Raw genomic sequence first — 15,779 nt, 5'->3', positions numbered from 1 at the left:
TTTATTTTCCATTTTATTCTTATACTCATCTTTCACACGGTTCTCTTTCAATAATATTCCATCCGTCGAAAGTCGCATTAGCAAAACTTGTCTCGATCCTTTCAAACAAATTTAAAATACGCGATTTGATGTAATTAAAAAAAAAGAAATGAAATTTTTTATCGAAAGAGAACCTATTCATAAATAATTAATTCCAATCTAATGATTCCATTTCGGAATGGAACGCGAAGAATGGGATGCGAAGGGGTCACGAGCCCGGCTGTGTGCTTTTCGAGAGTGAAATTTTGTTGGAAAGTACGCGGCGAAACGAAAACTGATCTCTCATACAACGCGTATTTTAATTGGTCACGTTCGATCCGCTTATCAGCGGAGACGAAGTATCCCTTACAAAGTGTTCCCGTGGGAACGATCGTTAATTGTCCGTAAAATGCACTCTCACCTGGCTCTGTGCTAAAAGCAGAACCGTGTACGCCACCGGAGAATTACGCGTCCGCGAGAGGACAACGATCATCCCGAAAGAAATAGCCAATCTCTGCCCCTTTTCTGCCACGTTTTGACCGAGGGTGGTCGATGAAGAAGGGATCTCTTCAACCGCGAGATCTCCTCCTCCCTGAACGTCGAGGAAAAAAATTGCAAGAAATTCGATTTAATAAGCGAGTTTCGAATTTTGAAGAGTTAATTTACAAAGATAGGAACACGATGATTAAATTGAATTGAATAAGCCGAGGAGAAATTATTAATCGGTGCAATTTGTCGCTTCCTGTAAATTTTTAATTAGCTAATCCTGTTAAGCGTATCCTTTCGCGATAAAATTAAATTAAATTAATTCACGAACTCGAGGTAGTTGCAACTAATGATACAGTGGCACAACTGCCTAATATCCTAATTGCAGTAGGATATAGGCTAGGAATTTGTCTACTCGCGAGATAAGGCTTAATCTGTGATTTTACGTATAATTTATGGCCCATCAATACGATATCAAATATAATCACGTTCGAATTAATTTTAAATTAAACGATATAATAATTTTCTAACCGTGTTTTATTTTCTAACCCCTTATTTTCCACTCTAAAACTCTGTTGTTAGAAAGTACGCGTATCTGTTTCATGCAAGTTGTAAATTGTACACGGATAATCTGAAAAGTCAAGAAACAAGTCATAACCCGAATACATGTTTTCTTAATTTTTCCTTCGTAAAAATTTTCGTTTCACGTTTATTAACGAAATTATTAACCGAGAAATAGTGATGGCCAATCGGAGAACGCGTCGCCACCATTATACTCGGCACCGTAACATCGCTGGAACACATTTGAAAAAGTTCGACTTTTCTCAACTTACCTTTTCCAGTCTAAAATCTGTGTCATTGTTTAGAAACATCTGTCCCCGTCCCAAGAAAGGCAAATAAAGATATAGTGGGGCCGGTAAATACCGGGATGGTCTACAAAAAAGTCTCGGCAGAGAATGGAGGAACCGTTTAGCCAATGTAAACATTTTATTACACGCCGGGGACGCTCGTATTCCCGCCGAATGAATCGCGGCATTCCTACGACGAACAGTTGCTGCCAAGGAGAGGGGGAGAAGAAGAAGAAGAAGAAGAAGAAGAAGAAGAAGAAGAAGAAGAAGAAGAAGAAGAAGAAGAAGGAGAAGGAGAAGAAGGAGAAGAAGAAGAAGAAGAAGAAGAAGCCCTCTTTTCCTTCGCGTTCGAGAGCAAACAAACCGTGTATCTTTATTACAGTAATAACTATAATCTCTCGAGGTCCCAACGGAGAACCTTCCTTCCATATATATATATATATATATATATATATATATATATGGAATATATATATATATATACACGATACACCCGGCCTTCTCTTCCTCGAAACTGCGTAATCAGTTGCCGTGTCTACTTCACTGAAAGCAGCCTCTCCTCACTTTGAATCGCCTTACCACCGACATACGGTAGGCAAGCTTCGGTGTGCACCTCGCTGGGACTTTTATACGCGAGAGTTCCAGTGTTTGCTGTCATTAGAGAAGAAGGGTACCGCGATTAGAGTCGAAATAGGCTCGGTACAAACGAGTCGCGATCAAATTGATTCGGTTGCAATTTCCTTCTTTTTTTTTTCAGTCTCCTTCCTTTCGTGTAAATTCTTAACTGTGACCTATCTTTTTGGTTTCGGTTATTATCGTCGGCCGAGACTGGTGTATGATTCAGGTCGACGATTCAGGGATTGGCGCGTCTTTTTCTTTTTAAATTCATTCGCGACATCGAGAAAGGGAAACGAACTTAATTGGGAAATATATAAGGGTATGGTGAGACACGTGAGGGAATATAATAAACCGGTTTATTTTATTAGATGAAACACTCGGATAGTTAATTTTTCCTTTTTTACAAAAAATGTATGAAAAATTGTCATTCGTTCGTACCAACTTTCTAGCCTTGAATTTCGAATCATCTTTGAAACTAACCCTATATACTCGTATACAAATTTTTCAACAATCTTATAGTTAGTTTTGACCATCTCTTATCTTGTTTAAAACTAACTAGTATCTTAAGAAGAATGGCATGATGTCGGAGACTCGTTACTTTACGCGATTTACGCGATCGTTTCACAGGTTGAAAGCGTAAAACTCGCTTCACGGAAAAGTTGGTCGTAAAGCGCGAAAAACCGTATAACGAATCCATTATTTTTATTATTAATTAATTTAATAATTGTGGTGGAGATGAGTTTGATTTTTCGTTATTAAATAACGAAATTATTTCTATACTCGTTGAGAAATTGACAATAGAGAGAAGGGAAATAGTGATAGAAATAATTACTTTATTATTAAAATATCAACACTCAATAAATTATCTTTCTTTCTACGTAAAGATAGATAAAACGTTAAAATATAAAAGATTCATCGAAATCGTCTGGAGTTGTTGGAATTTTTCTACAAAATAACATATGCTTTTTAGCTCATTCTTTTTTGGCCGAAACAATTAAATCGAGAGGACTACGTTTCCCTCTCGTTAAGACGTTCGCGCCTGTTAATGGGGCGGCTCGCGAGCGCGGAAGCGACTGGCACGCTCGTAAAATATGACGCGTATCTTCTTATTAGGAGTAAATTGTATCCTCATTACCTGGCGCGCCGCCATCTCGTTCCATCTTCTCTCGACCCTTCGGATCGTTTTCGTTTTGCTTAATCGCGATATGGCATCGGCCAATCAGATCGCCGTTTTCAATAAGATTCCACCGAATATTAATAGCCTTCTCTCTCTCTCTCTCTCTCTCTCTCTCTCTCTCTCTCTCTCTCTCTCTCTCTCTCTCTCTCTCTCTCTCTCTCTCTCTCTCTCTCTCTCTCTCTCTCTCTTTCTCTCTGTTTTAGTCGATGTGTAACTTCGATAGGAAGTATTCGTTGCGATTTTAAATGATCGAAATTGAACGGATTTCGAGGTTGGATTTTTTGAGGAGATTTGAGATTTGAGATGTTGAGTCGCTCTATCAAAGTTAAAGGGTTTTAATATGTTATTTGTAAGACAGGTTTGGGATGATCGATGTTAAAAATAAAAGTTGATTAACTCTGATACTTGTTAATTTAAATTTAATTGTTTATTGTATCTTTGTTTTCGTCTCTAGAATCGATTCTGGATAATATATTCATGGAATATTTTTGCATTATAGAAATAGAATCATCTCTATCTCACTTTATATTAATTTTTGTCCTCGACTTTGGAATCGGCTCTTTAAAAATATCTTCCAAGCATTACGTTAAAAAACTATACCACACGTAAAATCAACATTTCTCTAAACTCTTACGTCCAACGCTTAAACTTTCTGACGTTCGATTTTCAATTCGAATTAATTCCCTGATTAATTAAAAAAAAAATCGTAAGAAAGTCCGAATAAATAACAATTATATTAAATAGACAACAATTATCGAATCAGATTTATTTTTAATTAAATTTTATGATTTAACAGAAGAAGTAGAAGAAGGATGAAGTTGAAAAAGTGCAATTACGCGTGGTGCGATTTTGCTCCCTGGTGGGATCGATATAATAAATAAATTGGCGGTTGCGTAGATACAAATAAGCTGGACGAGCATGTTTGTAATGGCACGTTGACGCGGATACACGCAGGATCGATCGTTGTTATCGATCGATCCGATCGGCGTAGAATATTCGCGTAAAACCCGGCCGAACTCGAATCGAACCAACTGCGCTGCCTCGATGATAAAAATCACTCGATACACACATTGGTAATTTATGAGATGGGGCGCATACCGGAGCGCTTACATAATTTATGAAATCGTCGTCCAATATCTGGATCGGCCCTTTGTATCGGTCGTAAAAATTCGGGGCCGGGTTGTCTGTCACAGGATTTTCAACCGCGGTAGATAAATCTTGGGCCAGATTCGATTATTTATTATTAGAATTCATAGACGAGAGAGTTATGGGCCATTGTATGCAAATTGTGGACGCGTAACCAAAATACTCCCCCGCAGTTCGACTTAATTCAATCGCGTGCTACCTGCTGGATATAGATTATTTCACAACTCTCTCTCTCTCGAGTGGCGAGCGAAATAGGAAAGTTGATTTTATTCGAGAGCGGCCTGGAAGAAATTTTAATCATTTTCCCAGCAATGTGGGAAACATTTGACTCGTCGAAAATGATCGGTCCTCTTATACATCGCTTGCACGCGAGCGTAAAGTGCGGTTGAAAAGTGAGTCGGGTTGGAGTTTATGATGATCACCTAACGGTGAAGCAACGTTCGAGCCGAGTCCACTTTGACGTAACTCAGTGAGCCTTGGCAACAAGGTTCATCACGATCGAGAGTTTGAAATAAAGTAACGATCCCGAAAAAGGGGAGGTATCTGAATGGAATGCTTTCTCTATTTCTATTATTAAAAAATTGTGGTTCGATGTTCAGGAGTCTCGCATCGTCTCTTTCTGGTAACTGAAATATATGTAAATATATTAGGATTAAAAGAGTTTCGATCGAAAATATTTTCAATTTCATTCAAGGAAGATGTAAATTTCTATCGAAGTGAGTTGAGCGATGAGGCTTCGTTCTCGAATAAATTAAGTTCGAAAGAGTTTTTTGGAATATTATAATTTGTTAATAAAGAATATAATTTGAAACCTTATTTTTTACATTTTTGCTTACGTTCGAATAAGACTTCAACCGTGTCGATGAATCGTTTTTACACTTTCATTCACAAATCGACGTACAAGTTCAACCCATCTAATCTGGAACGAACACATTTCACAAATTCGTCCCGCTAATTGCACGTGGCACGCGTTGTCATATTACACAAGAGCACGTCGATCTTGCTCGACGTTTAAAATTGTTTCTCTTCCATTCAGAAGGATCGAGAATGAGCCTCCAGGCCGCGCGATTACTCATTGAAGACGTTGATTGCGGCACACTTACCGAGTCTCATCGTTGGCGGGCCGAGCAATAAAACGTGGCCCAACCGAATTTCGACGAGTAGCTTCCTCTCTTTTTCTCGTTTCTCGACGCGGAGCAGCGCTATTTTACAGCCTGTTAAAGGCTCGAGCGCTCTTGTTTCCGGAGATTAATGATTGCTCGCCACTCGATGGATCGATTTTTCGATCGTAAAACCGTACATAATGCAACCTTTTGCCTTTTACTTTTATCTTTTTCCCTGAATTTCAGTTGTTATGCAACGTGCTTTTTTTTTTTTTGTTTGCAACATGTTACATTCTTACTTTGCTCTCTACGTCGAAATTTCGATGTAATTGGCAGGTGGTTTTCTTTTCATGAGTCTGGCTCTCTTCTCTTCAAGCGAAGATTTTTTACATCTTTCCAGTTATATGTAAACGATAATAGACACGTCTCGTTTGTATAAACAGCTTGGTATATAATAGGTTTGTAAATTATTCCAACGTTTAATTCCACGAAATTCTCGTCACGAAGTTTCGATTAAGAGTCGTTCATCGATACCTCTTTGCAGCCGTTTCTTCAGCGTTTTTGTGACAGCGAATATTGATGAATATTCGTGTGACTGGTGTAAATTAAATCATCCGATTCAATCAGAAGATTGTAGAACAACAATCTCTTACACACGTTATTACTCACAGTCTAATAAATTCGCGTTAAACGCGTTTTCAAAGTGTTGATCCCCCTTTTAATTCTTGAATTGCTCTAAAAAAGAAATATTTTAAAATCAAAATACTATATAATATTCTAATTATTTTATAAATTACGAAAACCTAAAATCTTAAAATTTGTACTGAAACTTCATATTCGTCAACCTTTTTGTCCCTTTTTCTTGGGGAATTGGAAAAAATAAAAGGCTTATCGAAGTTAGGAAAAGTTCAGGAAAATATACTTCGAAAGAGATTAGGACAAAAAAATAAAAGCACGTCGATAAGAAAAATAAAATGAAAATACGTATATACGTTCTAATTTTAAATTGTATTGTCGAAGCCACATTATCATAATCCATAGTTAAAGGGTTAACACGATGGTGATCTGACATCAGATCGAGCGATAAACCGATCGATGCGAGAATCGAGGCAAGTTTCAATGGTGGAAATTCCTCTCCGTTGTGTAGGTGATTACTCTGTCCATTTATATTTTTTCGGATTCGAAAGAACAAATTTTCGTTTTATTAATCTTCATAAATTTTCCTCTTGTAGAGCAGTAAGTTGAAAATGAAATAACTTGAAAGTTATCGGTATATTTTGGCAAAAATTCATTCATATTTATCAACGAAATAAAATTTGATTGAGATATCGTGCGATGTAGTTGGTAAAAATATTGAGACAAAATTTTCTGTGAAATAATTTCATGAACGTAGCAAAAATCAATACTTTTTATCCATTTATGGATAAACAATTTTTATGGCCAGATTCGGTATACGAAAATACGTCTTAAAAAGAAACTCGTTAATTCTTCGTTATTCACATAAACAGGTCAAGTTTGTTTAAAAAAAATATATTAAAAGAATGTCCCTCTATACTTTCGAGAAACATTAAAAATGATTCTATTTCTCTCAACGAACAGAGTTGTACGTAAAAATATAATCGAGAATCATTTTCGTATAAAGAGGATCCAACCGTTGATCCATTGCATAACGCAACAGTGACACTCCACGTGTACTTAAAAATCTACAAACCATTCTACAAACATCAATTATATGAACGAAATTAATTGGACACAATTAATTCTTTCCAATTCCTTATCGTATTCTCTACCTCGTGAAACAAGTAAAGAAACTATATCCTCGAGGAACACCCCCAAATGAGAGGATGAACAGGAACTGTGTGGGGTGGCGAAGGATGAAAATTTGGTTCGCTTCTTCGGTAAGCGATCGTTCGTTCCTGGTTCGACGTCCTTTCCATCTCGTCCACACAGCGAATGTGGGACGATAAAACGAGGCTCGTCTCAAGAGGCAAACGAGGCGGCATCGTTACAACGCGTGTTTCGAGAAAGATGCATCGTTACAACGAAGAAGGTCTTCATCGAAACGAGGGCCACTTGCCCCGCTATGTGGAACAATAGCGTTACTCCTCCGGCTAAACGACCGAATGTTTACTATAAAATCTGTCATCGTTCTCATCTTGATGCGCCAGATATCGTTCGAGAATGTGAAAGGAGGATACACGAAGAATTTATCCTTCGAGAATTTTAATTCGGCAATCGAGAGCTTTTTCAGAGGCGAGTATATCGCTTATCGAGATCGATAATTATATCTCATTGATTTTTCTTCAATCATCAAACAGAATAAAAAACATTAGCAATCCATTATTTATTGTATTTTATAAAATACGAAACAATTTTGACAATCTTACTTGATATTCATTCTCCCTGTTGAATATACAAATTTTCGTGTTCACCAAAAATTTCATTATATTCCTATTTTCATGAGAAGTAACAACAAGTAGTAACATTTTAAATTTCTCAGCCAACACGAATCGAGCCACGATTCCCCGCCAGAAGATGTGGAAAGTGTCGATATTAATTTGCAGTGACGCGAATTATTCACGCGAGCGATAGGATCGGATCCATCGAAGAAGAAGGTGCACACGGAAGCGACGCGCGCCACGCTTGAACCTGTCCGCCGTGTCACACGTGTGTTCGCGCGGTAGGACGTGTCCAGGCGCGTGTCGTTGACGCCTCCGGTTCGCACCTGCACGCGCGGCCACCGACGCCATTTGATCGTGGATCGTGACCCAGTGACCCGCATATAATCGCTTACGATCTAAAGCGTCCGATCGTTTCTTAATTCTCGTTGCGTGGAAATGGAAAAATAATTTTTTTTTTGGGGGGGGGGGGGGAATTATTCAAACGAATAATTCGAGGAATAATAATTAAAAATTTAATATAATAATTGATGGAAGAAGTCATGGTCGATTATTTTCGTAATAAAGGGAAATAATTATTACAAGTAAAACGAGAAAAAGTTTGAAGAAAATTATTACATATATTTGCACGTTGATGATAATAACAGGAATAATTTAGATTTGTTAGTTTTGTATAATATTTGAAGATGAATGGGCCTAGCTATTTAAAAGTTATCTTATATGTAAGATAATGGTGACAATGACCGAGAAAATTGTAGATATATATGCAAATGAATTAATATTTATTTAATGAATAAATAGATCGTGACGATGTTTCTTTTCAAGTTGTAAAATTTAACATCCGTTGCACATAGGTTTGTGAAACATCTTCAGAATCACATTTGGATTTGTATTTGTACTTGTGTGTTTTAATTTTGCAAAATTAAGAGTTGATTGACGTGGTATTGAGAAATCGAAATATAGAACATGTAAAGTTCGTTCATAAAAACGTAAGACGTAAAATAAAACGTGTAATATAGTACTACGCATGTATGTGTATCAGTGTTATAATATAATTAAATAAAAGAAAAGATTTCATTTGCATTGAATGGAACGTAAAGAAGAATTATTAAGATATGTTATGTAAGTAAATTTTTGTTTCAAAACCATTTTTATTGTACTCACATTACTAAATATCGTCTGGAACAATGCTAATAATAACTGTGGTATGCTTAACAATGAGTTTAAAGCATACCGCACCAGTGCTGAAGGTGCTAACGGGATATCGATGAAAAGTGCTGGGTTTTAATAGCTTTGTAACTATTGATTCGCCGAAGAATAGTTGGTAGTTAAAGGTTATTTTCTTAGCAGTGAATGAAGACAGGAATGAATTTATGATTATTGGACGTGATGTGTTGAATGAATGCCGTTCAAGAAATTTCTGATTAATTTTTTATTATAAGAATTGACAACTTCTTCAAATTTATTGCTGAATTCTATTTCAAAAATTGAATTCAAATCGTTGAATTTGCCATACGATTTTAAATATACGTTCAAATAAGGTAAATAAATAGTGTATATTATTTTACATCATAACAAATATCACTTTCGTTTTGTATTTATAAACATTAAAATTAAAAATATTATAAACGCTATACCTCTTTCTCTCTTCCCCGTAATCTTATTTTAAATATGCAATAATAATTGTGCGATGATTAATAATATTATTTACATTAAAGTATAACTTGGAAATAAAATATTTTATTTGATTGTAATATAACATTTTATCGAAGAATATCTTATTTATTTTAATTTATTCCCTTTATTTTAAATATTATTGCTGAGAGCAATGGTTCGCATTCAATACATTTACGAGTATATCTTAATCTTCTTTTGTATAAATTCACAAAATTGTGTAAGAAAATTGTGATACATATATTGTTCATTGTGTAGTGAAAATTATAACACGACTGATTGGATTTTCTCAAAAATGAAAAAAAGTAAAGAAGAATATAGTGATACATATTAAAATTAAAGTATTTTATTTTATGTTTCAGATTATTAAAATAAAATGTTTTATTTTGTGGTTCAAATACTATTTAATATTCATTTTTCTTTTTTTTTTTTTTTTTTTTTTGTAAAGTACTAAATGTACTAAATGTCCAATGACGTATATATAATACATATTTATATTCTATAACAAATTTATATACATATATTCAAAGATATCAGAAAATCTAATAGAATCTGTAATATCATATATGAGAATGAAAGTTTTTAACACTATTATCATTATCTAACAAGAAACAATATTGATGATAGAATTTCACAGATTTTTTTTTTTTTTTATATAAATCGAAAACACATATCACAAATCATAAAAATGTAAATTAAAAAAGATCTACTAAAAGATCTGACCTTGAGAAATTTGACCAAAGAGCGAATGAAGGAGAAGAGAAAAATATCTTTATTATATAAAAATAATTTGTAATAAATGAATAATAATAAATTAATTGGAGAAAAATAGTCTAATCATTAAATGATACATTTATTTCACATAATTTAACGAAATCATAATTAATAGTTAATTTTTTTTATTATATTTATAATAATTTTCTCAATGACAATGCAACAAGCAAACACTTTTCCTTTCACACCTCGACCAATGAGACAATCTAATTATTCAAAACTTGTCTTAGTTTTCTTTATATTCTCAATATATACTCGTTTCGAGTTATCGTTAAATCTATACAATTTTTCCTATCATTCTATTCTCTTAAAATCAATCCAACCATTCTTAATTCTCTGTTTCACGATATATATTTTCGATCTTGTGTTTTCTTGTAAATAATGCAAAATATTTGCACCCATATCTTCGGTTCACAGACAAGCGAAAAGCGCTCGCTAACGTTCTCACTAACTTTCTACTCGCTCGATCCTCTTCGCCTCCCGCTTCTCTCGCTAACCATCTTCCAGCAGCCGGCCGCTCGCAATTACCGGCACACTTTTTCAAACGGCCAAATCGCGGCGAATTAATCCTCCTCGCTTGCGCACACGCCTCTGCCCAATCGTTTTCCAACTAACGCGGCCCAGTGACCCGAAAAACTCGTTGCTCGCGATTTCGATCGTTTCTCCATTCAAAGTGAGCGAGTTTGTGAGTTTCGAATTCACCTCATCTTTCGAATTTTTCGATGACGATGAAGATGAGGGAAGCAAGGACGTTCTCTCCTCCTCCTCCTCCTCCTCCTTCTCTCGTTAATTATTACTTTTTACACTCGTCGAGGAATCATTAATCAAGCGTGACGCGCCTGTGTCAGCGATCTAATTATCGGGCAAAAGAGCAGATGTATGCACGTATGCTCGATATTGCGATCGAGGATAGGTGGGATCGATAAAGATTGGTATTCCATGGCGATGGAAAATTTTGTTCTTCTTTGGAAAATTCGTTGAAATTTTTTAACTAGTGAAAAAGAAAAGCACGTATGGCTTAATGATTTTATTTATTTAAAAAAAAGTTAAAGGTTTGTAAAGAAAAATAAAAAAATATATTTTAGGTAATTTGTGTCGTTTTTTTTTTTTTTTTTCTTTTGTTTTTCTTCTGCAAGAGGAAATAAATAGTGGTGAATTTTCATCAGGTGATAATTGTCGTATTACTGAGATATTGATACCGAAATTGGCTTCCTTTTTATTATGAATCTATAGAATTTATAGAATTTTGAAAATATGCTTATTTGTTAAATGATTTAAGATTTCATTTATCGTATGAAAATTTTTATTTTATTGTATCTTATATATACAAAAATATTGGTAATTCATTTTTATAATTAAAATTGATAATGCTCGAAATCTTCTCCATAACGTGTTTCTATAAATTCTTAAATTTACAATTTCTAATGTTTAAAAAAATATAATAATATATAAACAAAAAAAACGATATTTAAATTTAAAAATTTAATTCATCCTTTGAATTATAATTCTTCCCCTTTATTTCGTGTAATTTTCTTTTAAATAGATAAATATTTGTAGTCTTGTCATAATAAATATTTTAATTTTACATTTTATAAATACTTTAACACCGTCTGGAAAATAAAGAAGAAAGGAAAGTTAAGAATGATGATGAATGTTTTTTTTTTCCCCTCCTTCACATTTGTTAATAAATTACTCGAGTTTGATACGAGACGTGTATTTATCGTGGGAGCGCGTCGTGCGTTCTCAAACGTTTCGCTCGAAATCCGCTATGACGTTCATAAATAACCAGACCTTCCATTCGTCGAAACGGCCACGATCGTTTTTAATTATTTAACGAATCCAGACGGACGTTAATTGCTCACTGTCCTGCCGTGTTAAAATTTTCTAGAATAGTAGGTAGAAAATAGTAGTGCATAGTAAAATTGAAATTTATTCTTCGTTCGTCACAATTTTTATTATTAAAAATAAAAAATAAATTTGTACTTTACTTTAAGAATTAATTTTTTATCACAAATTAGTCAGATATTTATATTTATATTTTTGATTTATAAATAAAACATAAATTGAACAAAATAATTTTTTTTTTTTCATTTCTGCATTAAAATGGAAGTATATTAAATAACAATGTTTAATGGGAGAAAAAAAAATTTTTTTGTTCGATTTTTTTTTCTGAAAGCCTCTTTTTAAAGCCTCGCTTATTTGTAACACTTTTTTTAAATTAAAAAAAGAAACCAGCTTTCATAAAATTTTTTTTTTTTTTTGTTCTACCTTTACTCTTCGTTCACTCAATTACTTTTTTTGGTAATTTTATTTTACGATTGCAGGTGTTATCTTGGTTTTGCAAAAAAGGCGAGGACGTGCTCACGAAACACGGGCAACACGCGGCGACCAACTTGACAGCGGCGCGACTTCACGAGAGGGAATTCGAGAAATTCTATTTCACGTCGATGGTGAGTACGTCAGTGAGTGCACTTATATATTTTTTCTAATAATAAGTTGAATCTGTTTAGTTTTGGAATTTATATTATTTTATGGAAAAAAAAAATCCAAGAACAAATTGTAATCAAAAAAGTATTTTGATCAAATTAAAATTGAAATTTGTCACAAAAGTCTTCTTTCAGAAGAAAATTTATTCAACTTAAAAATCTTGATTTTGTACATAATGAGTGAAATATTACTTTGAAAGTCAAAGCAATTTTCAAATTTTTATTACTTTTTATATTTTAAATACAATTTCGTCGAAATTATTTTTTACAAAAGAGCAATGTAGCATTAAAAGTTGATTTCACTCTCTTAAAATGACATTTTTCTAATAAAAAATTACTTTATATACGTATAATTCATTATGCTTGTACAATGTTTCCTATAAAACAAAATTATTATTGATTTTGATAAAGTAACACGTTAATTAAATTTGCACAAGGTAAGTGAACACTTTTGTGACCACTTTTATGATCATATAAATTGATTAATAGTACAATATATTCTATTAATCGATCTCTGGTATGATCTGAAAGGCAGAATAATAATTACGAAGCACAAGCGAAAGCTTAGATAGATATTTTATACAAGCTTCGACACGAATGTTGCGCTGTTTCAAATAATGGGATTGAAAGCAGCTCAGAATCGACCCATATATGTCTAGAGATTTCACTTTTTTCACGTCTCATCGAGCCTCTTTCGTCACGGTTCAATACGGAAGAATTCCCGACAAGAGGCGGTCGAAATGACTGAAAGATAATAAAAGACTTCTTTGTAGTCGATCGCTACGAGTTTCGCAAACTTCCCCTTCTCGATCGAAGAAAAAATACACGTGTCTCGTTTAAAGAGAAAGAGAAACAAAAAAGAAAGTAATAAAAAGGTAGGAGAAACTATATTAGTATTTGATTTCAAGGAAGGCGTTATTATGGTTATTAGATACCTCGTAGATTGGATTTGATCGAAGATAAAGATTTCATTTAGATCGATTTGTAACAATCGAATGTGTAACGATGACTTTCAGATTTAGATGGATAGAAAAGATATGAGAAATAGTTTCAATGTTGTCTATTCTAGTAAGCTACGTATATCACATGTTGCAAATGTGATTTTGAAACGAGAAACGATATTTCAATTTGAATAAAGAATTTAATTTTCTTTTTTTTTTTTTATCAAGTATAATTGAAAATAATGAAGATTAAAGAAAAAAATGTTAGAATAATCTATAGATCGATATACTATTTTACCGACGAATGTTCCGTCGATAAAACTTTTTTTTTTTTAATTTTTTACTAGTAAAAACTTTCAGCATAAAAATCGAAACTCACATTAAACTTATTATTATTATTATATATCAAGAGAATAAAAAATACTGTATAATATATATAACAAAAAACGAATCTTCATAGATCTCGATCGAAGGATCGGTAACTTGATATTCTAGTCATGTGGTGCCGTCTAGCGTCACGCGATCTAAACAGTTCTCTGCAATACCGACCGAAGTATACGTACGCGTAAATTAAACTACTTCGAAGGCACGCATGTCCATCAATGGCAGCGATTATTTTTCTATCGCGACTCGAAGTGATTTTTAAAACTACTGAAATCTCATTTACCAGTTCCATAATGGTGCAGATTGAATCGTAGCCATTAATTGGAAGTTGTTCGCTGACAACTTTCGCAATTAGAAATGTATTTGCAAAATACAGTTGATTACTCGGTGCAAACTGAGTGGATAGTAATGTCTGGTCTTATCAAACGATCGTATAAGCCTATGTTCTTCGACGACATTTTCCGTTCGCGTTGATAACGGGGCCAACGCGACAACGTGACCTCCGCTTTCTGTGTTTCCCATTTTCTCGATAAACGATCGTAAAAAAGTGCCAAAGAACCTTGAATAGCAATTAAGCAAAGGTATATGATCCATTCGAGCCCCATATTCGGACGACTTGTCGTCGCTTATCGCTGACGCATTTTATCGGTAACGTAGGCAGAATATTGTGCCATTGGATAATTTATACTTAAACTGTCAAGTTACGGCTAGCTTTGATAATTTGAATTTAAAAATAATATTATATATATGTGTGTGTGTGTATATTTCAAGAACTAGTATTATTGTACTAGATTTGCAAGACATTTTATTTTCAAAATTATTATTTCCTTCTTCCTTTATTTATTATCTTCCTTGCTTTTTAATTGTTTAATTGTTGTTCCATTATTAAATCGATGAGAAAATAATATATAAATACGTTTACTAGATCAGTTTATTAGACAAATCAGTAAGCTGCAAATAATTAATTATCTAAACTAAAATATTCATTGTGATATTTGAAAAATGAATTAAATCTTCATTTAAATTTTATTTCAATTTTGATGAAATGAAACTATAAAATTGCAATTATAATATATAGTTCACAATTTAGTAATATTAATCATTTATATCGAATTTTTCTAATTTTATTATTCATTCTAAAATGATTTTATCTTATAATTTGGAATTAAATCAAATTTTGCAAACACTGATTATATACCCAAATCTATATACTTAATACGAATAACTGAAAACAAATTGTCTACATTTATTTTTATATCTCAAAGATAAAAGTAGATCATTTTCTAAGCATAGATTATCACAATTATAAAACAACAATATCATATTTGAAATTAATTGAAAAGAAAAGAATTTTTCTAGCAATCCACTATTTCAAACTTCAAATAACAGTTTTCAAAATGAAAACCGCTAACAAAAACACACGTATCTCGAGTTGGTCGATTTATCAATCGACTTTCTCCCCGTTGAGGCTCGAAAAGAGCCACCACCAGAGCTTCGTATGGCGATCGATTGTCGAGGGACGAGCACGTTGATTAATTATGTGGCACCCACTTCAATTATTCCACGCGTCCCGTTGTTGGATCATTATCCAAACTGCATTGGACATTTCTTCGTGGCCACCACGTCCCAATGACCCCGATCAACGCATTGCCCACACGCTCCTGTCATAATTGTCAACCGAGATGATCGAGAAAACTGTTTATTTAGGTCGCTCGAACGGAACTG

The 15,779-nt window shown here is 33.6% G+C and overlaps 1 protein-coding gene across 5 annotated transcripts in view; it reads left to right on the top strand.

The window, feature by feature from the left end:
• Positions 1–15,779, top strand: part of LOC100867566 (puratrophin-1) — a 344,145-nt gene that overhangs the window by 267,405 nt on the left and 60,961 nt on the right. For all 5 annotated transcript variants that reach the window (XM_086912709.1, XM_086912707.1, XM_012486434.3 and 2 more), the window contains one exon: positions 12,568–12,693. In XM_086912709.1, the coding sequence (XP_086768835.1) occupies positions 12,568–12,693 (126 nt within the window). The remainder of the gene's footprint in view (positions 1–12,567; positions 12,694–15,779) is intronic.

The sequence above is a fragment of the Apis florea genome, unplaced genomic scaffold (genome assembly GCF_048593485.1).
Source record: "Apis florea isolate Af1SG1 unplaced genomic scaffold, ASM4859348v1 contig_3493_pilon, whole genome shotgun sequence".
Lineage (NCBI taxonomy): Eukaryota > Metazoa > Arthropoda > Insecta > Hymenoptera > Apidae > Apis > Apis florea.
Note: the sequence above shows the minus strand (reverse complement) of the source record. Positions and strands in the feature narration are given on the sequence as shown.